At 39.4% G+C, this 24,245-nt stretch overlaps 1 protein-coding gene across 1 annotated transcript; it reads right to left on the minus strand.

The window, feature by feature from the left end:
• Nucleotides 1-1,830: 1,830 nt before the first annotated feature.
• prelp (proline/arginine-rich end leucine-rich repeat protein) lies at nucleotides 1,831-11,564 on the minus strand. Its single transcript, XM_074674774.1, has 7 exons — nucleotides 11,433-11,564; nucleotides 6,013-6,448; nucleotides 5,464-5,649; nucleotides 4,615-4,772; nucleotides 4,297-4,493; nucleotides 2,527-2,602; nucleotides 1,831-2,388 (listed from the first exon to the last, which is right to left on the minus strand). Exons 2-7 carry the CDS (start codon nucleotides 6,442-6,444, stop codon nucleotides 2,298-2,300), a joined length of 1,140 nt encoding a protein of 379 aa, XP_074530875.1. The 5' UTR covers nucleotides 6,445-6,448; nucleotides 11,433-11,564; the 3' UTR covers nucleotides 1,831-2,297.
• Nucleotides 11,565-24,245: the final 12,681 nt, after the last annotated feature.

Below are 24,245 nucleotides of genomic sequence, written 5' to 3' on the forward strand. Positions count from 1 at the left end.
ATTAGTATCACAAGTGTCAAAAAGGAAGTGTAAATTCCCACACTTCCAGTTTGGAAAACCTTGTTTGTAGACTTCTTAAAATAGCTGTAGCATTTCTGACCTCAGGGGACTTTAGCGCTGGTTTCTGAACACTGGAGGTCCTCACATAGCTTCCTGAGCAAATGCTGCCCTGTGGAGTGACATCACCAGCAGTAGAATAAAACCACATAAACAGGCAGAAAATAACCTCTGGTCATAGTGTAGTCTACTCTTAAACTATTTTAAAACAAAAAAAATGTAACAGTTTTCAACAACTGTTAAAAAATGAATCAGTTTTTCTATAATTTAAGTTTTTAAAATGCAGAGACAAACATTGTGGGATATGAAACGCATTCAGAAAACGTACTTGCTTTGGTTTCTTATGAAATTAGTGAGGTCAGGTATCGATCAGCTATGACAGACACGATTTACAGACACATTTTTTCAAAGACTGAGTGATTTGGGGTTTGGTACCTTGCTCAGAGACACCTGGATAGTGCTACAGAAATGATGTTAAACCCCTCTCAATTTATCAGCCCAATTCCCAATCTTGGTCCATGCTGGGACTGAAACCAGCAACCCTCTGGTTACCAAGCCAAGTCTTTACGAAAGTCCCTACTGTTGCCAACTGAACTATGATAGAAGTTTACTGTTTTAACACAATGATGCTGTGCTTTAAAAAAGCTGTTTATTAGCATTAGCCCTCTCCTTATTGGTGATGAAGTACCCACAGTTCAGAGAGCAGCCTCATTATTTTGATTTTTTCACTGTGACAAAGCCAGAATTGCAAAATTTAGCTTTTTTCATTATGCGCAAAATTGTGTTGATATAGCTGAATCTTGCTGTAAGAGAGTTTGAATTCTCTGTAAGTGGACTGCATTAGACCTGTATTAATAGTGACAGAACAAAAACCCATCACATCCTGTATCATCTTGTCATGAATTCAACCAGCAATATTATAGTGCTTAACAATATAACAGACTGCCCTGAATTTACAGTATATAGTTGACTATTAACTCGCTTCTTACGTTTCTGTAATGGTTAATCCATTATATATTCCATTCATTCATTTATTTTCTACTGCTTATCCTTTTCAGGGTTGCAGGTGGCTGGAGCTAATTCCAGCTGTCTCAGGGTAAGAAGCGGGGTGCACCCTGGTCACCAGCATTATATTCAATGCAAAAATAAAAAAATAAAAATAAAATAAAAATATATATATATATAATATATATTTTTTTTTAATACAAATTTTTAAATTGTAAGATCAACATAAGATCAGTTTTAAACAGAGTCAGAGTTAGAGCACTTCATGCTGGGTGGTTTTCTCAGTTTTATCACAGGTGGTCTACAAAATTCTTTAAGCACTGTAGAATAATTTAACATGTAATGAATGGTCTTGTGCTGGTATGATGCCGCTAACTTCAAACAAATCCAAGGAACAAAACTGATAGTATTAACCCTTTGATGTAGAAAATATGAAACCCTGCCACAAGATTTTTTTCCTGCAGTGATTTTATTCTCCTCATGGAAAGAAGAATAAAAACATGGCACAGGCTGGTTTGCAGTCCACATATAGAAACCACTGCATTAAGGAGAAAATTATTTTTAAATTGCTGTCTACAGTGACTGCTACACACCAGAGTTAACTACACATGACCCTGAAAAAATTATCCCACACTAATACAAATTATTTTTACTATGTTTACCTGAAATCAAAAACACAACGCATGATGAAATGATTAGAGAAAATGTTTAATTTTATTTGTACAAAGCTTCCTCATACAGAAAAATAATATACAGAAAGACATAAATGACATTTTTACATAGAGTACCTTAAAAGTCAAAGGCACATTTGGGACAGTTTTAACCACATGGTAGCTCAACATCTGTAGCATGTCTGTCACTGTACCTGTAATTTAAGGCTTTACCCTTTGGCATTGTTTTATTTGATAACCAAAGATGATGGATAGCTTTAACTCCTACTAAAAAAACAAAAACAAAAACAAAAACTCAATGTCTCAATTTCCCCTTGTTCAAGATTCAGCGTTTTCTCTCCAGAAATCACTGGTTATTTAATGTGTGTAATTTCCTCATTCAATCATGCATCTCCACTGTACGCATTTTGTGCTTAGACTGACCGTTTGTTCATACTGACTCTGTGTGTACGTGTGTGTGTGTGTGTGCGTGCGTGCGTGCGTGTGTGTGTGTGTGTGTGTGTGTGTGTGTGTGTGTGTGTGTGTGTGTTTGCATATCCCCTGGCTTCTAGGCAGAGTTTCCTCCTAAATGACAATGGAGTGCAGGTGTCTGAAGCACATGATGACATCCATTGGAATGGGGGGGCTCAGGTGATTCCCATCCAGGCGCAGGTACCTGAGGCAACAGAACAGGTTCTTTAATTACACCACAATTACTGCCCTATTTATTTTGTTCCTGTTTACTTCTTGTCAAAGAGTGTCTCTGTGCACACTTGTACTGTTGTGAGCCAAGATGTAACTTCCTTTGACTCACCGTAGACTAGGTACCAGGTTATGGTCATTCATGACTGCGTCAATACTGTGTGGGCAGATCAGGGTTCCATTAACACCTGTCAGAGAAACACACACTCATGAATATAAAGTGCTTATGTCGTATTCCTATTAGCAAGTAGGAAACCTCCAGACTGATCAAAGAGTATTTTCTACATCTTGAATTTAAAATGATTTTTTGTTTTGTGAGTTCTTAATAAACAGCTGTCCAGTTCAGGAGATGTATAAATTTTTAAGTGAACAAAAATTGGTCTAACAGCCGTTCAGTGGTCTAATGCCTCACATCAGGTGATTTTGTTTTTCATTGACTTTGTATACTTAAAACTTGGCCCAACATGCAGTAGAGAAATGCTTTAACAGCTCTGCCTGAAATCATTTTCTGGGTCTAAATGTGAGGTATGATGTATAAATATCTATAAATATATAAATGGGTCATGCTCTAATAGAGACACAATGAGTCCTGAATAAGTTTTATTTACATCTGAGATGGAATTTGTTCAGTTTTTGGAAGAGTTTGTTGGATTGTTTTAACTGAGGTTGTCACTTTTTTATTTTAACAACCTTTGTTACCCAGAATCCAACAGTTGACAGCCCATAATGAACAACTTCCTCATGTTCCATTAGCCCAGGATCTATTTTTATTTTGTGTTCTAAGATTACTATCTAACAGCACTTCTTCAGCTGGAGCTGCAAGCACAAGTAATAAAAAAAAAAAAAAAATCAAACAAATTTAAAGTTTGAAGTAATGTAAGTCATACTTTGAGCACAGGAGGGCAGGTAAACCCATTTGTGCTCAATAAAATGTATCATCTGTGTACTTATACTTATGACTCGGTATGGCTGGTGAAAGAGCAGAAACACTTGGATTTTGGTCGTTTAACAGGTAAGCTCTTAAGTTTATGTGCTTCATTTGCTGTCTGCTTGAGTTTGGACAAACTCCTGTGATGTTTTCTGAGAAATTATGATTCCAGACATCAAAAATCTGGCAACGAGGTGTGTTTGTGCAGCAGGGTTTAAAAACTTCTTTTTAGCCTTCAACAGCTTCAGTCAGCAAAAACTTGGATCATAATTCTCTCAAGGTTACTCTGTGTGAGAAACGCCATTAATTTAAAAAATGAGTAAAGTTATTTGAAATACCAAACCTTTTTTTTTTTTATTAAACCCAATATTTGGAGCGTTAACAAACTCAAACTTGAATCAAAGAACAACTCTTATCAAAAAGGGGTCTGGATTTTCTGTAAAGATTTGCTCAAGTATAGCCTTTCCAGTCCATATTTTTCTTATCCTACATATTGTATTTTTTCTTCCTTTATTAATCTATCTATTTTTTATTTTTGTCTTTTCCATTTCTCTTTTTTATAGCTTGGTATTCATTGTGTATAGCAAAGAAAATTCATTAAATTTCATTAAACAGTGAAACAAAAAGTTTCCCTACTGTTTCCTTACTGCTCGCCTTCAGCCACATGGAGGCAGCAGAGAGACTTGTTAAGTATATCACCCCATCAAGAAACACTTTTCAGCTCTGATTTTGTTTTCTCAACCCTTATATTCATCACCAGCTTAGTTAATATGGAATTTTAGCCATGTTGGTCCAGACAATGAAAAGAAAAAGTCAGGGAACTGCAGAGCATCAGTTCATCTTGTGAAAGGAGTCGTATGACTCATTGTCAAACAATGGGAGCATTAAGTACCCAAAAGCAGACATATTTCGACTCCTTGGGACAAATCCTTCAATGTAGCGCAGAATGCTTACTCTCAATGCTGTTGTGGTCAAGGTGCAGGTGCTCCAGGTGACTGCTGAATTGAGGAACAGAAGCAAGCTGGTTGTGGGACAGCTGCAGGTCCAGCAGGGTGGATATGTTGAACACATTCTTAGGTAGTCCCTTATCACTCAGTTGATTGCGGTTCAGCCTCACAAACGCAAGGTGAGTAAAGTCTTTAAAGTAGTCTCTAACATAAGAAACAACAGGAGAGAGGAACAGCTGTAAATATTTACATCCAGCCAGGGTTTGATGATAGATTCATGTGTAGCTGTGAGCTCTGTGACACTCGGTGCTCCCTGTATACTTGCTTTGGGATGTCGTCTATATTGTTCTTGTCCAGGAAAAGTTGTATGAGGCCATTAGGTACGCCAGCAGGCATCTTTTTCAGAGCGTTGTGAGCCAGGTTTAGCTGCATGAGGCTCTTCAAGTCTTTAAATGTGTTTTTTCCCAGGTCACTGTCACTCAGCTGAAAGACAAATCATCAGTCATAAAGTATGGAAACTTTGAAGTAAACACTGCTTCGACTTCTCTCCTCTCCCTCTCGCAATGACATTTTTTAGATTTCATTTAAGTGTCAGCTGGAGGTTGCAAGTGTCAAAAATCAATCCCTTGTATCAATGGTTAAATGTCTCACATTTTGCTGTAGTACTTTGCAGTAAACTCAACCATATTTTGAGTTATGCCATAAAACATTGGTCCAAAGAAAAAAAGGATTAAGATACAAAGATACATCAGTTTAATGCATGTTAAACATCATAAGCAACATCAAATCTGTTTTTTTTTTTTTGTTTGTTTGTTTTTTTTCAATATTTTACCAGAAATATTATTTTCTACCAAATGATCTATTGTCATGAACTCAGTAAAGGGTAAACAAATACTGATATCACACACTGCTGTGCTGTCTAAAAGCTTATTCAATTCTTAGAGAAGTAGCAATAAGCAACTGCAACTGCTCCACATTATCAAGATCTGTTGAGTTTGATTTGTTACACTGAAAAATGCCCAGTTGAACTCATTGCTTGCTGTGGAGTAGAGGTTGTTTCACAGATAAATAGTATATTGTCTGCAAATATTCCAGTCTGTAACTCAGACTGTGAAAACATCCGTACAGGTTCAGGTAACTATTGCACTTCAGATACTTTTAAGCAGCAGTTCACCTGATTGTGGTAGAGGTCAAGCAGAGTCAGGTTCCCCATCTTGTTGAAGGCACCAGAGGGGATCTTCGAAATACGGTTCTTGCCGAGGCGGAGCTGCTCAAGACTTGCTGGGAGACCTTGGGGCACCTCTTTCAGCTGGTTACGTTGTACATAGAGGTACAGCAGAGCTGGAACCTTCTCAAACACCTGCACAACAGACACACAGGCCTATTTTTACTGACTTATTAGTATTTACAGACTAAAATACACAAGTGGAGTACATTCAGTGTACTGATCTGCTTCAATAACTCAGCCCCTCCAGAAACCAACTGATTACAGGTACATTACAATGTGACCAAATATAAAAAAACAGTAGATTGCCTGTGGAAAAGTTAACGTTAGTCAAAGTGGCTAAACTGTTAGATCTGTTTTTCAAAAGATCACATTGTTACTTTTTTTTGCAAGAATAATGGGCTGTTACTCTGTTGGGAGATACTGGGTTGGGGGAAAATGGTTTGGAAGTTTTATTACATTTGTATATCATGAATGTGAGCAAAGAAGCTCTCTGACCTGTTTGTTGATCTGATGGATTCGGTTATTTGCCAAGTTGACCCAACGGACATCAGTGGCATTTAGGAAGGGCTCTGCTGTCACCTCTGAGATGTAGTTGTTCTGCAGATACAGGTAGTGGGTTCTGGGTGGGATGACAGGGATCACGCGGATGTTCCGGTTCTCACAGTTGAGAGAGTTGGGATAACTAGGGGAACATGAACACTCCCGGGGGCAGTCAGGATATATGGAGGGGGGACCCAGGATGACTGGGGGGAAGTCTGTGGGCTCCTGGGGCTCGGGTTCTGCCGGTCCAGGAGGCCTGGGGACAAAAGGTCTCCTAGTGGTTGCTGGGCGCCTGGTGGGCTTCTTTGGCCGGTTTCTCTGGGTGAACACTGCCCCCATCAGGAGGAACAGAGCCAACACAGAGAAGAGTCCCACGCCAGCCTTCATGGTCCTACAAGAAAACCAGAGAAGCGCTCTACACAGTTAGAGATCCTGTGAACATTTTTTCTTTGTATCAGCCCCTCCTTGTTGTGTACATGCAAAATGAAATGCAAAGCAAGACTCTTATTGATGGACCATGAACCAGCGGTCACACTGGCAAACCGTACCCGACTGATTGCTGTGACCACTCTTTTCGTCAATCAATTTAAACAACAGCTGGGGTGTCAGAGGGCTGTGTCAGACCAAAATTATTTAACATAAGCCAGAAAGTCTCTAAAGTTGTAGCAGTTCTCTCCTTGTCTTAATGTGCAGACTGATGAGATCACGCTTCACAAACGCTTCATGATGACCTAAGCAGGCCATGCAGGTGCCTTAATACTGGTTTATTTTTGGAGCAGTGTGACCGCAGGCTGTACTCTCCAGAAGGGGAACTGCGCTGCAAGGGTTAAATGTGCTTGAGAACAGCACGATTTGAATGGCCCGTGTGACTGCACCCTATAACCGCACCCTATAACCGCACCCTAAGACTGCACCCCAATTTAGAAAAGTTAGCCTTCTTCTTTATGGTGTTGTTTGGCTTGTACAGGTCATAAAGAGGCATCACTGTAAATCTAAATCTTTTTTCGTTATTAGTGAAAAATGCTGCACAGGAGCTTTAAACATTGTGGTCTGTGGAGAGAAGAAGATAACCTATGTATGGCTGCTTGACTATCCCACTCACTGATACACTGATCCTTCTGCTTTGCCATTTTCTTCTTTATTATCCTAATTTGCATAAAAGTGGATGTAATCTGGGGAAAAATATCGTGCATCCATTTGATTTTGGTCTGGTTTCCATTCAGAAGAAATCAATCAGTTCTGAGTTGGCCTGTACTGTAAAACATTAAAAACAGAGGGGTTTCTTTTTTATGAATCATAATCAAGACCGCACAACTGTTACCAACACTCAGCTAGCTTCTTCCTGAACTTTTGCTGCACTTTTGCTTCAGCTTTAAACCAGACTGCCTTGAGGTAAACCTGATTAATAAACGTACACCAGGCTCAGCCTTATTACCCAAACCATTATTTTCAGTCTCTTTCACAGTGTAACAGTTGTGAAGAATTAAAATAATAAAAATAAAAAGCGACAGAGAGTTTGAATTGACTCTTCATCATACTGTCAGCTGCACTGATAGGTTATCAGTGTTTAAACAAAAAAAGATGGCTGCCTGTGGTTTGGTTATATAAGTGAAAGAGAGTGAGAACAGAGTGGGCAGTGGAGGAGGGGCAGATGCTGATACAGGAAAATAGTACTTATGAGAGAGAGGAAAGCAAAGGGTTTTGGAATAAAGGCTCTATTGTTAATGGTGGTCCAGAGAGAGATTTGTGAAAGGGAAAACTGCAGGTCTAAAAGGTTAAAGCACTTTGACCTATGAGAGGTCTCAAAGGACACAAAGCTAAATCTCCATGAGACACTGATGGAGGCAATATGTGTGGGACAAACATGAAGCCTAAAATGTTGCATGGTGAGCTGCTTATGTTACAACACTTCTAAAGCTTTTAGAGAAGAACTGACATTTTGGTTAGCTATTTTTCATTGAGGAACTTTTTTTGAACACAATGATGTTATATGTACTCATTGTTTAAAGATGGGTTCAATAAATGATAGCTTTTTGTTTTTCTTAAATGCAGGATGCAGATGTTTAACCTGGCACTACAAGTGATTCATGTTTCAGTGGGGATTAATTCATTCCTCATGTCTTAATCCTCAATGTTTGGATTTTTGCATGCATTCACTTCCCAGCACAGGCCACTACTATCATAAGCCTGATGTAAGTATTCACCAAACAGCTGTCAAAACACTGTACATAACACTGCAGCACAGATGCACCGTTAGTTTATAATCACTCTGCTTCATGTCTGCTGCCAATTGATAAACATCACCTTGGAACCAGAAGGCAGAAACGTGGTGCAGTGCCAGCCTCTTCCTGCCTGAAAAAACAAATCTAAATCTTTCTCTGACATTGTTCCCTGGCACTGCCCTTCCCTTTCCCTCTCAGCTCTCCCAGATCCTCTGAGCCTCTGCAAAACCAGCTCTGCATGTTGCTGTTGTCTAAACCAGCAGTCTGGCAAACAACTGAACACTCAAAGATGGCTGACTCATTGGTTTGTTATTTGTGACCTGGACTGGCAAATCTGATCAGTTTGAGAGCTAAACTAGTTTTAGTTGTTTGGAGACTTCTGTCGGTCATTTCTGCTGCCGAGGATTGTGAAACAGATTCACAGTACCATCACTGTTCTCATTCATTACCTTAATAGGTTCGGCTTAGGGTTTCTTCTTTAAAGACAAAACACATGTTTCAGCCTTTTAAAGACAAAACATCAAAAGCTGCAGCCTCCTGCAGCTTTTGGTGTTGTTTGCACTTTGGTCAGGGACCTGTGTTATTCCAACATGTTATTCAGAGTTAATGTCACAGTGTTAAAGGTGCATCTGCTAATAAAGCCCATACGATGTGGGCCATATGATTTTTGAAAATTATTTGATTTTAAGTGAATATCCTCATTATTTACCTTGAAAAACAAACAAAAAAACAAAAAAAATTGGGTAACTTAAAAAAGTTTGTTTTTGTTATACACATTCTAACCACTAGAGGATGAAGTGTACCAAGACTCTGTGACTGAAAATCAACAGAAAGCATTCAACGTTTACTTTTGGATAAGTTAATTATTTTCCTATAAACTATACAAAGAAGGCATGTGCTATCCAAAGCACCATGTATGTCATTTATATGTCATTCAACATTTCACCTGGTGTGTCTTTCTCTGGGCTTGAATCTGTCTTGTTTGATAAATGTGGGAAAACACATTAGCTTGTTTTAAGATAAAGCCTTAAGAAACTGATTGTCTGAAAATTGTCGGATCAATGCTTCTCATACCAACTCCCTGCAAACCTCTTTCGATCTTGTTAATGGGACATTTATTGAAACAAGTTGTACCAGAATCAGAAAATGACTCCAATTCTGTTGCTAACTTGTCTCTCATAGCATCCCTTCAGCAGCCCTTTTGGTGGGCATTTTTATACATGCGGTTTCCATGTTCAGCTTTGCATCCCAGGCCTTGCTACCTTGAGTTAAAATTCAAAATATATCCAATAAGAACGACACTGCACAGGATCAAACACAGCATTAAAGGACAATTCTGCGTGGTTAGATTCCTGCGTGGTATTCATGAGTAAGTTTGCACAAGTGACACCAGCAAACAAGGTGGAAATGAGCCCTTCATATTAACAATGGAGGTAGAGTAGACCAGCTATGTTTTCCTGCCATTTACTGAAGCCCAGAGCAGTCAAACCAAAAACAAATTAGCTCTCCAGAGATGACATACAGCACACAATCCAAACTGAAGGAGAGGTTTGTTAGTCACTGAAACTTCATCAACTGTTAATCATCTCATCTTGCCAGAACTCAAAAGATCTTTAAACCCACAACAAAGCTAATACCTTAAGACAAAATTACAAAATCCATTTAAAAATATGAACATCCTTAACATATGTTGAATCTGAAAACCAAAATCAAGATATTTCTACATTTTGATTGTGGACTAAGTGATAGATGATTGCCCTCTCTAGAAATCTCCTGTTGACATTAGAGCTGTATTTGAGATTGATGATTATGTCCAGGAGTAAATTGAGATGAAAACAATATAATTCTCGAAGACTTGTCACCACAAAGTCTTTGATGCTCAGCTCTTTCCATTCATTCCTTGTTTTTTTGTTTTTTTTAAACTTTTCCTCTTTTGGCAGGCAGGCACTGTCATCCCTTTTCCTGAAAATGATCTCCACTGTTTTGTAAGACCACAAGAAATGTTTTGAATAAGAGCCACGTCATGCACGGAGGAATTTAGAAATCTGACTAAGATCCATCTGAAAATATCTGTGACTAATTAACACTGTTACAAAATATCCATCTGCATAAATGAAGGTATCTGTGATGTCATGCACTGTGCATTTTTGAACTGTGATCAAAACAAATCGATCTGCATATCAAACTCAGTTAAAGGCTGCTAAGCCCATTCTTACCCGAAGATGTGGACATTATTGGACATACATGCTCTGGAAGTATTACAGAAATATATTTCCTCCTTTAGAAACACAAAACAGCAGCAGATATTCTGGTTTTGTATTACAAAACTACCAAAATATTTCCTCATGTGGGTGTGGCAGTCTCTGCAGTGCTGGTGCAAGTACTGGATCTACATCTTTGAAACATGGATGTAATATTGAAAAGCAGTCTGTCTTTATTCAAAGTAAGAACAGTGGCTGTTTTTTCTGTAACACTTTGCAAACTTTTCAAAGAAAATTAAAATCTCCACTTTTGACTCATGGCAGATCACTTCAATGTGGGATTTTAAAATGGATTTGCATGCTTAAGAAAATTACTTTTCGAATTTACTCCCTTGCTTAGTCAAACCTATTTCAAGAATTTGATCCATCAGAGTCCAAAATGAAAAAATGGACAAAATAACGTCAGTGTCACTGAGATGAACTGAAGCAGTGCCTTGGAATAATTTGAGGATCCATCTGATGAAATTCAAAAATGAAATTTCTTTTCATCAGCCCAAGACAGCATCAAAGAGTTTCCATAAAAATGAGATTTGATGAGATTTGTATTTTTTCACATTTCAACCGCCCTGCTGCTGGAAAAGAAATCTGAAGTCAAGGTGGATGCTCAGGAATGAAGGAAATCAACAGTCTGCTGCAGCTCCTTGCAGGACAGAGTGCCACTCTTTATGGCACAGTGTCTCTATAGAAACACCCCAGCATGGCTCAGACGTGTCAGTGCCAGGATCTCCACTCAGTCCATGCAACCACACACACACATTTCTCTGCTTTTTCTGGCCCTCTCCTTTTTCACACACCAACACACCTAACTATAACACTGCCTGCACTTCTAATCTTATCATTAAGAAGTCATCCAAAGCAGCCCCCCTTGGAAACAACACAGAAAGTCTCTTACCTGCCTCTGGTACCTGCCCTCTTTTGTCAAGTCACAAGTTTTCTGTCTTTCCTTCTCTTTACCCCAACTCTCTTCCATCCCCTTTCTCTCTCCCTTCGTTTCTCCCCCTCTCCAGCCCTCCCTCCCTCCCTCCCTCCTTCTCACTCTCTCTCAGTGGACAGATCTGCCTGTTGGGTTTGTTCCCTGGCTTTTTTCCCTCTGAAGGTCACAGTGGTTCTTTTCTCCCCCTCTGCTCGCCTGCTCCGGCCCAGCGAGGTTTAATCTTGATTCCCTTTGGAGGACCGCGGGCTCTTTCATGTGTCTGAGCTGTGTCACAATTTATTATTTTGTTCTGCAGCAGCATTGCATTACCATGTTTCTTTCAAACAGAAAAGAAAGGGTATATAGGCATGTTTGCATATTTGTGTGCATAAAAAGCATTTGTTTCAGTGTCAGGAGTCTGAGAAGTGTTGTGGATACTGGCCCCTGTCAGAGAAAATCCAGCTGAGCCTCCCACCCACCAAGCTATTGTTAAAATGACTGCACTCCTTATCCAGTCATGTGCTTTTCATTAGCAGCATCTCCACATCTTTTCTGTGTCACTAACATGTCCAGGAGGAGTTTCTTTTACTCCCTGCAGCATCGGTAAACCAGTCTGATTAGTGAGGTCCAGCTGGGGCATGCAGAGGGTGCTGTGGAGGGGTTTCAGGAAGTGGAGCTGTGTGACACTGCCATTAACACAGTGTTGAACCTTTTGTGCGTGCATGTGTGCGTGTTTATGTGTCACCAAGGGATTGAACTTGGACATGTGTTTGTTTCCCTGCATTCCAGCTGAGTGAGCTGCAGCCAGAGCTTAATGAGGTGAACATATGTGGGGAGCAGTTCCTAACACAGATGTACACACGTGTGCATCCTTCTCCCTCTGTCTCGCTCACTTACTTCTTCTTTTCATAAAGTCTCTCCACTCCACCGCTGGGGCTCAGCTGGGTCAAACATCTGGTCCCAACTGGTCCAATCATGGAAAGAACTTCACCAAACAGGACCCAGAGAGAGAGTTAGAGAGGGACGGGTGTTTGTAACAGATACGTCACATTTTGGGTGGTTTCCTCTCATCCATCCTGCTACCATTTCAAAGAAAGGCCAAGAATGATATTTAATGACTCCACCAATCGACTGCAGTGACCTCATTTCCTGTAAGAGTTTTTATTTTGTGCTCCTTGCATGGGTGACATCATTGGAAATAGCTGCTCATTATTTGGTTGGATGTGTTGTGTATCATGTCTGTAATGTGATATCATTTAAAATGTTTAGGAACGGAAAATAAAAAAAAATATTAAAACATGCTACTAAAACAAAGGGTTTTCAGGGATCATTTTGGAAGGTGACAGCAGGAATTACTTCCCCACTCTTTTGATAAGAACCCATGAATATTGGGACATAAAAGTAGGTTTTAATCATACCCTGTACAAAATATGGACGTAGTCTGCGATGTCACCCGTCTGTTCCTGATACCATGAAATAAAGCCAATCCACGGACACAGCCACATTTGATATGATGCGGTTTTGAGCTTCCTGTCTACCTGCTATAGGGCACCTGTCAGTCTGTGATTAGACAGACAGATGACCCTAGTATCTTTGAAACTGCTGAGTTATATAAAAAATTAACCCTTTAAGTAGGTTTTTAATGTTGTAAAAATACTTTTTTTTTTTTTGCTTGATGTGTATATGGTCACCGCTCTTTCTGCAGCTAGCCTCATGTGGATTCTCGATGAACTGCTAAACTGGATGTGCCCCTTGGTTTTCACTCCATCATTCAATTTGAGGCACTAAACAACTAAATTCTTCCTCAACAAATTTGGACGTGGTCTTTCAAAACCTGGGTCATTATAAACCGCTGGCTACTCTGGAGTTCCTAAATAGTTTCCATTTTCAGAGGCGATATCATAGTCAGATGTTAACTAATTTATTGAAGATTGAAGAAAACTGAACACAATTTAAAAGTGATTTCAAAGTATTGCTTGTACTTTTTTCTGTAAAGCCTAAATATATGGTTAGCACCTCAATTTACCTTGATTATTTTAAACATAGCCCTTACATTTTGTTTTGTATTTGTTGTTTCTTTTTTTCATACTTGATTATTACATTATTTCTTTGTGTTTCAGATGTGTCTGTCTCTTTCTTCCTCAGCCCAAGTCCCACTAACCCATCCCATCTAGAGAAGGCAGATGGCTGTTCATTGATAAATCTAGTTCTGCTTGAGAACTTTCTGGTTTCTTTGTTAAGCACATAAAAGTTCAAGTTTGTGTGACATTTTTCGTACAAGTAATTACACTGTCCTTTGCTGTCCTTTTACTTTCAGACTTGTTTTACCTGCCTCTAAAACACTTGATAGGTAAAGAAATAAAACCCAAATCATTACAATCCTGTTTTATTTAAATGATAGCACCTCTCTTCTCTGTAAACCTTTAAGACACAGATTCATTCAATTTATTGTCCCTCAAACATTTACTTACAAGCTGTTGCAGGAAATAAGCCCCCATGATGCCTTTAGAGAGAGTGTTTATTGCTCCAGAATTGACTTGTTAAATCTATGCCCATCAGATTATAATCCAATAATTCTGCCTGCACTTCACATGCCATCCAAAGAATGCCTTTTTCGGTTTATGTTTCATGTTTTGTTTAATAAAGCTTAAGGAGCTAACAGTGAGGATTAAACTGTGTGGTTTGCTTTTGGCTTGTTAAAACTGGGTCAGATGGCCTGTGGAATGTAACTGTTTGGTCTGCAGCCCTCAGATACTGATCGTCTGAACAGACGTTAGATGTTCTGCTTTTTAAGGCTGAATTCAACCTGTAGATTGAAGAGCAGCTTATTTGAAGGGCTGAGAACCTGTTTTCATTTCAGGAAACTTTTGAGCAACCGTCCTCATTACTAATAAACACTGAAGCAGCTGTTTTCCAAACAGATGGAGAGAGCGAGACAGACTCAGGCTCCCGCCCAAAATGACTTGGTCTGTATAATAAGCTGAGAATTTTCCAAGAACAGCCTGTTCTGTCATCCACAGTCATTTGGGTGATTACACTGTTTGATTTAAAGGAAACAAGCATGGGCTTCAGTCAGAAGCGTTCCCAGAGGAAACACAGCCAGAGGGAAACTGATTCTCTCTGCATTTACAGACTTCATCTCTGATGCATTGCGCTGCTGAAACAACATGATACAGCATCCTCTACACCCTGTGTATATGTTCCCAAGCTCTGCAAGCCACACCTAGTTCATCTCATCCAAAGTAAACTAAAATCTCCAGCTCTGGATGTCCATCCTGCCAAATGTACAACACTTCCTCATACTGAATTGACAAATAAACAAAAAATACAACAATTTGTGTTTGGTAGATTATTTCCCGGTTAGAACAATGCTTCTGGGCAATAAATCTCATACGGATTGAAAGCTTGTTTATATCCGCTTTAAATGGTGCCACATTTGTCGAATGAGCTGAAGAGCTGAGTATGTGGGTTGTGCCCATAAAAAGTGTCCAGATCTTCTCTCCCAATGCCAAACATCTTATTCTGCTGGCACTATAGACTCTTGTTTCAAGCTTCTTGTACCCAGCTGCCCTTTGAGCATGGACCCTCCTTCAGTCGGCATTAAAAGTCTGCTCCAAGAATCAACATGACACACTGGACTGATCTGGACAGCGCCTGTAGGATAGAGCGACTTTAACCAGGTTGCAGCATGTTGGAGTGTAACAGTGTGGGACAGCACTGGAGAAATAAGGCTCATCATCATTAAGGGGAATCTCATTAAAGAGGGATAGTAAGATTAAATTCCAAAACCATTGGCTATCCCATTTCTCTTGTAAGGGACAAGCAATCGGGCAAAGGACAAAGGTGTGGGAAAAAAAATGTAATCCTTTAACGAAACTCAAAAAAAAGAGAAAACAAACAAAAAACAACACACAAACAAATAGATTGATGACAAAATACTGCATGTGGTTAAAAAAAAAAAAAAAAACATTGGACCACTCACCAAGGTCAACTCAGCCAAAACAAAACCAAGGCTACAACCTAGCAAACCTAATTAAACAGAAAACCTAAACAAGACACAAAGGAGGGTTTCAATAGAAAAATGACTAGTTCAACATAAACAGAGGGGGTAAACTAAGGTAACAACAAACTAAATATCTGACAAACTTAGAAAACAACATAAAACTATCCCAACAATTTTTCTATACCAAAAAAAAAAAAAAAAAATTTCTTCAATAACTAATAAAAATACAAACAAGGAATTCCTGATGAATCAAAAGTCCAAGCTTATCCCACTTTCCCCCTTGATGGTCTCTTCCACTTCCTGTGGGTAGGGCTTAAGAGGCCGTCTTGAACCATTGGACAGCCTTTTGTCGAAGGAGCTCAGACTAAGGAACTACTTTAAAGAAACCATGACTGCAAACTGAATCATGATATAGAAAATTAAACCAAGTGACAGCTTGTCAACTAAAATGTGTTCACCCAAATAAGAAAACAAGTGCCAGTGTAATAAAAGTGGTTTTATTTCAACAAGAAACATGTTTGACATGATTTGTCTAAACAAAACAAACTGCTGTGGTGACCCCAAACGCTAAAATATGCTAACACGAGGTGGTGGCAGTTGAGGCCACCACATCTCCACAGCCCACGGCTGAACTTTACCCCCCAAGATGACAACATTTGTCCCACAGAGAAGGGCTCAGAGACTGCCTCCAGAATTTGGGAGCAGAGTGGAGTGAATGGTTTGTCAGCTGTTCTGAACTCAACCCCACTGAGCAAAGTGGAATCAGCTTGGTTGTGCTGTGGCAGAGCGACCTTGGCTGAATTGCAATGCTGGTGTGCCTGTGATTCTTCTACACATTACTGAGGCTCCTGTTCATTAAAGGAATGGATAATTAAACTGCCAATATATCTTAAAACTTCAATCATTCAATCCTCCAAATTACACTAAACAAAAGCTAGTGGCAACATAAGCTGTTTGGCATTGGCAGAGAACTGGCAAAAGTTTTATAAGCACAACCCAAATACTGAGCCCTGCTGCGCATCCCTCAAATTAATGGTTCTTACAAATGTGGCACCGTTTAAAAAGAAATAAATAGATTTTCCAACGGTGAAAGGTTAATTGCAAAAAGCAATGTTACAACAAGTGAATAATCTTAGACCTTAGACCTTAAACATTAGGCCTGTAAATGAAGCCATAGCAGAGTAAGTGATCAAGGCCTGGAGCCTTTACGTTTTTATATGTTATATCCAATAAATGTGAATTTTTGGGTTCAAATCATTTGTATGCATGTATAATTTGTAGCATGTTTGCTAGTTGTGCTGTTATTTTGCCTTTCTTCTGCATTTCTTTTCATTAGAATTGATACCTGTTGCATCAATTGTTGGTTGTTTCTTGTGTTTAAAGATGAGCAGTGTCTGAATTTTTAGCACGTCTCCTAAATAAAGATGCAGAACAATAAACCACTCTACAGAAGGCAACACATGTATCATTGTTTTTAATGAAGACACTCTGTAAATTAACTTCAATCGCCCGTGACAGGTGTCATACAAATATTTTTTGATGTATCAGACCTTTTGTGATTAATGTTTGACACAAAATGCAGGTTGAAAGCTTAAACAAACCTGACAATGCTCTCTCTTCAAGTCCTTTTAACCTCATAAAGATTCCCTTCATTCCTTCACGGTTAGCTACACCAGCCGTTCGGAAACTCTTCATACCAAAACAACAAGCTTTTCATTACAAGAGACAGGTAGCTGGAAGGCTCACTGTTTGTGAAGTCAGGTGAAAAAATATTTCTATAATCAATTAATTTAGACTCTTTTTTTTTTACGTCAATCAAATGAACTTTAGTGTGCTATAAATCTTAACCCAGATAGAGCACAGGCTGAACAATGTCAATGACTCTGAATCACAAAGACAGCTGACTGTAAACTTGTAAATAAATGATTTTATGCTATATATAACAACTGAAAAGGACTTTCTCAAATAAGTTTATTGGAGAGCAAGTCACCATCAGGCCACCACCTGGTAACTGGAAGAAACAGGCCCTCATCTGCCCTGAATTACATCAAACACAATCTGTTGCACACTGAAGTTTGGAGTTCGACAGATGAGGCATTCTTTATTTCAGTTGCTACACTAAGTATGAATGGTTGCTGCTTATAAAAGAATCACTCACATACAAAAAAAATAATGGGAGTATGAAACTATTATATTCCTTTAAATCTAGAAAAGTGTAATGTAGCCTCTTGATATCGTTGCATAAGTTTGCTGTAGTCTATGTTTTCAACTGTAAACTGATTTAGGGGCCAAAAGGTGGAAACTATGAACCAAAGTTGCTTTTGAAGATGAAAAGAAAGCACAGGCGTACACCCCCACATGTTTCATGTTTTGATAAATGGGAGTCTCTCAAGGATTCATGCATGTGTCCATACTGTATCTGGCAAACTTCATATGTTTCGCATAAGACACTTTGCACTGGTATTCATTCAAATACCACATGTGTGCTGTAGACAGTGGGAGTAGTAAAACCCATGTATCAATGTATGGTAGATCATACACACCAAGTTCAGTCTGGACCTTGAACTCCACATCTTCACCTTTAAATCCACACCTCTCACACCCTCTACCTCTCACACCACCCACCACATGCAGTGTTTAGTCAGCAATGATGAAATGTGGTCTGGTTGGGATAAAAGGAAAACCAGAACTACCCTCCCTACTTCGGTTTAAACTGCACTATCAGCTGCCTAAATATGGTCCTGGGGAAATAATCCAACAGAGCAGAGAGCGTGGGAAACCCTCAGGAAATGCTGTCATAAACAATCTTTTTCAAGATAACAAAATCTGTAGACTTAATTCAGGGTTTAGGGGCAAATAACAAGCACAGACAACTTTCTCTTTCTCTCCAATATCTGGTGTCACACGTATTATAAGTAAAGAACAAAAGCCAGATTTGGCTTTTCATACAAAAATGTGTGTTTGCTCATTTTCTTGGCTCAACCCAGTCGGTGGAAGAACAAAAGATCAAGCGTGCTATGCTATATTTCTGAGGCTTACCGCTGCAAGCTTGCAGCCATCACCATTTCCGGACATGCATTTACAATTTAATTGCTTCCATAGATTTCTCTTTCTTGATGAGTTGTTTTCTCTGCACTCAAAGGTAATGGGGCTTTCCTTCATCAGAGATTTTCTCTGGACGTTGAAGCAAATACATTACAGCACAATCACAGCACGTGTGTGTGTTAATGTTTGTGTGTCTAATGACAGGGCTGGAGGTCTTAGTATGGCCCGTAAACAGGCTTTTAAATGAAACTAACAGCTTCCTCTATCATCCAGCCAATAAACACAACTAATACTATGCAGTTCTGTGTTGGATTAAGAGATGGTCTCTGTGCCTGTGGCATACAGACGCTCCACAGCTGAAAGATCCAAGTGGACAGTGAAGACATGTTATGTAGACATGTATGCTGAAACAATGCAGCAAAGAGCACAACTTTTAATGTGTATGATTGCATTTTAAAACCCATAGGGCATACCCTTTGATTCTTATGTTGCATGACCCAAACCAAAAGCCCTGATGATGGTGTGTTGGACACATTGTTTAAATTATTTCTAGAGCTATGTGACTTTAGAGTTATTTAGCAGATAGCAGAAATGGCTATGTGCTTTCAGAGTGAAACTACTTCCCTCAGACTTGATTTTCTCTCTTCTTCCATCCCTGCCTGGCATCATGACCTGAAGTCAGATACCAAAAGCACAGAAACCAGCCAGTGCTTGCAGGTTGGTAACCTAACTTCTAAAGAATTTACTCAAAGCGCCAAAACAGGATACTTAATCACTGCAAAACAGATCACATTTGCAAAGAGGCTTGCCATTTTATGTCACAAAGGCACTATTGTAGCCAGTCGACATTTCTCTACTCCTGAACCCTCTAATGCAGAGGACTTTTTCCCCCAAAGTGTTTTTATTCTCCTGAGGGCAATTGGTGTTATCTGTTTTTCCCCATTCTTTTTCCCATCTTCTTTTCTGTTTCATCCACCATCCTTCAATAAGATCAAACTTGTCTGGTCAAAAAAGGGCCTGGCAGCAGTTAAGGACTAAATGTAAAAATAATCTGCAGTCTGGTATTTACCTTAGTGTAGCCTAAAGAACAATTATCGGTAGCACTTTAGATTACAGCCCGCGTCTTACAGTGTAGTTTCCCGTCTCTTACAGTGTAGTTTCGTCAACTGTAGGGGTAACTCTCACACATGTACCTTGACATTTTGCGGTACCTATCGGGTAGTTACGCTCTCGTCTTACAGTGTAGTTTCCCGTCTCTTACAGTGTAGTTTCCTCAACTGTAGGGGTAACTCTCACTCATGTACCTTGACATTTTGCAGTACCTATCGGGTAGTTACGCTCTTGTCTTACAGTGTAGTTTCCCGTCTCTTACAGTGTAGTTTCGTCAACTGTAGGGGTAACTCTCACACATGTACCTTGACATTTTGCGGTACCTATCGGGTAGTTATGCTCGCGTCTTACAGTGTAAGTCCCGGAGTCTTACAGTGTAGTTTCCCGTGTCTTACCATGAACTTATCAAAACAGTGTAATTTTCCTGGACATATGCTCTAACTATGCAAACCTTGATGTATCACTTCCTCTTAAGAATCAGCATGGATAAAGATTATGTAGACCAATGATAAAGTTAAAAGCTGTAATGTATTGATGAGTATGGGTTTCACATAATAATGATATTCAGACGTATAAAATATCTTTATTTTTTTATACACACAGAGACCCCACATTGTAATTCTCCTTTTAAGGTACTGATCCATTAAGATCACACTTGTCTTTGCTTACTGGCTAACTATCCAGTATTTTCTGTTATAAATTGCCTCTGTTCTTCGTTGATGTGTTGTAAGCATTTTGTATATAATTTTATTCAGGCAACTTAGAGGGCAGACCGGGGTCCTTAGGATTTTGCGTATTTGCGTTCATGCCTTTATGCGGGCAGCCTGGGGTCCTAAAAGTTGTATAGCCCGAACGGAGATTCCGCGATTGTTTAAAAGCATCTTCAAAACGTCTTATAAGTCATCAGTGATGCATTCTTGAGGAAGTAAGTACTTTAATAGCTTACAAGTTATCTTTAAGGAGTGTTGAGAGGGGAATAAACATTTAGTTTGTTTGATTATGTGGCAGGAATTTTGGCTCTTGTTTCCCTTACGTTGCACTGCTAATGCTAAATAGCTAGTGGGCGCATCATTAACGTCTGGTAGACACTGTCTTTGATTCACCTTCTGTTATTTATTGTTTCAGATACCATACACTGCCAACCCTGTTGAGATGCACTACTGATAAGTGGCTGTTGGACGTTGATGTCACACACATTATTCATCCTCTTCGTTCATTCAATCTCCATGCATCCGGCCGTTGCTGTAATGCTGTTTCTAAAAGGATACATAAAAGACTGAACTGTGAACTGTGTATCTGCCTTTACTCTCTGACCGGAGTATCTGTATGGATAAAGTGTCCAAGCATTATTCATCATAGAAACACAGATGTCACTAGCTTCAACAGTTCCACTGCAACAACCCAGCACTTTACCTGTAACTACTGGTCAACACCTGGAACTGGACTAGATTATAAAATGCACACTAGTAGAGGGTAGTTAAACATTAAGTACAGCGAACAAGTGTGCACTTTAAAATCCAGCCCGGTTCCAGTTGTTGACCAGTAGTTACAGTAAAGTAGTGGGTAGTTACACAGTAAGTAAAGCGAACAAGTGTGCACTTTAAAATCCAGCCCGGTTCCAGTTGTTGACCAGTAGTTACAGTAAAGTAGTGGGTAGTTACACAGTAAGTAAAGCCAACAAGTGTGCACTTTAAAATCCAGCCCGGTTCCAGTTGTTGACCAGTAGTTACAGGTAAAGTAGTGGGTAGTTACACAGTAAGTAAAGCCAACAAGTGTGCACTTTAAAATCCAGCCCGGTTCCAGTTGTTGACCAGTAGTTACAGGTAAAGTAGTGGGTAGTTACACAGTAAGTAAAGCCAACAAGTGTGCACTTTAAAATCCAGCCCGGTTCCAGTTGTTGACCAGTAGTTACAGTAAAGTAGTGGGTAGTTACACAGTAAGTAAAGCCAACAAGTGTGCACTTTAAAATCCAGCCCGGTTCCAGTTGTTGACCAGTAGTTACAGTAAAGTAGTGGGTAGTTACACAGTAAGTAAAGCCAACAAGTGTGCACTTTAAAATCCAGCCCGGTTCCAGTTGTTGACCAGTAGTTACAGGTAAAGTAGTGGGTAGTTACACAGTAAGTCAAGCCAACAAGTGTGCACTTTATAATCCAGCCCGGTTCCAGTTGTTGACCAGTAGTTACAGGTAAAGTAGTGGGTTGTCGCAGTGGAAGTACTGGACAGTTAGACAGTAAGCAGTGGCTAGTGTTAACTTAACGGCCGGGTTACTTAAAAGGTGAATTACTATGTGGGGTCTCTGTGTGTTTAAAAAAATAAAGTTTTTTTTTTTTTTACATCTGCAAGTCTTATCATTATTGTGTGAAACACATACTCATCAATACATTACAGTGTTTAGGTTCATCATTGGTCTACTTTATTCACCATACTAATTGTTAAGAGGAAGTGGCACATTAACAGCAAAAGCATATGCCCAGGAAAATTACACTGTTTTGACAAGTTCATGGTAAGACACGGGAAACTACACTGTAAGACGAGAGCGTAACTACCCGATAGGTACCGCAAAATGTCAAGGTACATGTGTAAGAGTTACCCCTACAGTTGACGAAACTACACTGTAAGAGACGGGAAACTACACTGTAAGACGAGAGCGTAACTACCCGATAGGTACCGCAAAATGTCAAGGTACATGTGTGAGAGTTACCCCTACAGTTGACGAAACTACACTGTAAGACTCCAGGACTTACACTGTAAGACGAGAGCGTAACTACCCGATAGGTACCGCAAAATGTCAAGGTACATGTGTGAGAGTTACCCCTACAGTTGACGAAACTACACTGTAAGAGACGGGAAACTACACTGTAAGACGCGGGCTGTAATCTAAAGTGCCACCCAATTATCAAATGAAGAGATAGATTTTGTCTTTATGTAATCTGTGAAATAAATAATACTAAAAGTCAATGGACAAATGATTACGGTTATAATATTTGGATGGATAGGGAGGATTAAATGATGTAACATGTAGAAAAAAACAGGAAACTGCACTCAGTTTCACAGTACTGACAGCAGAGCCACCTCAGGATTAATCTTATCCTGGTTGTAAGCCTGGTCTGAGGCAGGCTAGCTGCAGAGAATAAATCACCATGGTTACGAGTCTGGGATAAACTTGGCCTGCAATTGTGCAACTGACTTGCTCTTAACTCATCCAGGATAACCAATATTTACCAGCTCAATCCTTTATCTTGTTTTTGTGCAATACCTCTCGGGTGATCATGGTAAACCAAAACAAAAAGGTTTCAGTCTGTTGAACCAAAACAATGAGCTGAAGAATTAACAATTCTACGAGGACATTTCAAAGGGCTTCACTGCATGTGGTTCATCATCGGAATAACCCATTTCTCACTATACTGTCTGTCAACTAAATTAATCAGCCAATATCAAAATATTGAAAGGTACAGCTTAAATTACTGGCAATAACTTGAAATATCTGAGCCTGGATGCTTCACTGAGTCTAGTACATTTATGAATCTCTGCCTTGTTATTTGTTTTAGCAGATAAATTGGTCATTCATTTTGCGTAACAAAATTAAACTCAACCCCTCTGGAAATGTGAGCAGTGCTTGCACAGAGAATTTACAGCACTGGATATCTGGGATCTACAATGTTGTCTAAATATTGTGCAAAGGCAAAGAGATGTGATGTGTAAAGGGTCTTGAGCTCTTCTGTTGCTTTTACGGCGCTGCAGGGAGCTTCTCTGCAGACTGTTTTGACTGCTGGTTTTCCGAAGCTGAGTTTCGTTTAGAGGAGACAAGCAGCTGTGGAGCTTTAATGATCCCACTGCTTGAGTTATAGTTTTGAAATGATTTTTTTAATGTCTTTAAAAATAACTGTAAATCTAAATGCACGACATAGAAACCAACATGAACTGCCATCAAGAGAGCTTCAAATTTTAAAGCAGGATCTTGCAAAAATAAACAGGTTGGAGCACCGTGTTGTTTTCAAAATTTCAGTTTTCCTTTGTCTCCATAAATACTTTATATATTTAATCTCAAATGAAGAGTGCTGGTTTAACAGTCCCAGGACAGCTGATTCACAGAGCTGACAAAAGGTGCAATAGTAAAAATACCAAAACAGCAGATAGAGTTTTCATTTAGTTGCTAAGTTAGGTTTCCCACTGTCTATTAGCATTAGCCTCAGTTTCTGTGCTCCTCTTAGTGCATGAGCAGTTGTCTTACAGCACTTGCTCTTCCTCCAGTATTGATTCTTGCTTCTGTTTCATAAGGTGGCCAAGACCCGCCACTAATGCAAACAAACGTACCTGCAAACAATAAAAAGCACTGCAAACAACAACAAAAAAAAACGATGTTACAAATTTAAAAGGAGATTCCACTACAAATAAAAGTAACACCCCAGCAAATTAAAAAGTTAATGCTGCAAATAAAAAAGGCACATTGCAACGGAAATGGATTACCAGGGACTATCTTTGCCGATGTACCTGTGTTTCCTGAGAACTGAAGATGAAGAAGAAGAAGACAGAGAAGTTGGCGAAGAAGAAGAAGACGGAGAAGTTGTCGAAGAAACAACAATAGGGGAGTAGGCCTAACCTAACAACACAGTAGAATGTACACACAGTGACAT

This window comes from Halichoeres trimaculatus, unplaced genomic scaffold (assembly GCF_033239565.1).
Source record: "Halichoeres trimaculatus isolate MK-OKI-2021-1 unplaced genomic scaffold, fHalTri1.1 fHalTri1_scaffold_1, whole genome shotgun sequence".
NCBI classification, from domain to species: domain Eukaryota; kingdom Metazoa; phylum Chordata; class Actinopteri; order Labriformes; family Labridae; genus Halichoeres; species Halichoeres trimaculatus.

What these genes read in the sequence shown, in the direction of transcription:
- prelp (XM_074674774.1), bottom strand. Translation starts at nt 6,444, where the DNA reads ATGAAGGCTGGCGTGGGACTCTTCTCTGTGTTGGCTCTGTTCCTCCTG. An exon ending in AATATAGACGACATCCCAAA is followed by an intron (nt 4,494 to 4,614) that starts GCAAGTATACAG and finishes TTCTTATGTTAG; the next exon opens with AGACTACTTTAAAGACTTTA. An exon ending in AACCTGGTACCTAGTCTACG is followed by an intron (nt 2,389 to 2,526) that starts GTGAGTCAAAGG and finishes CTGTTGCCTCAG; the next exon opens with GTACCTGCGCCTGGATGGGA.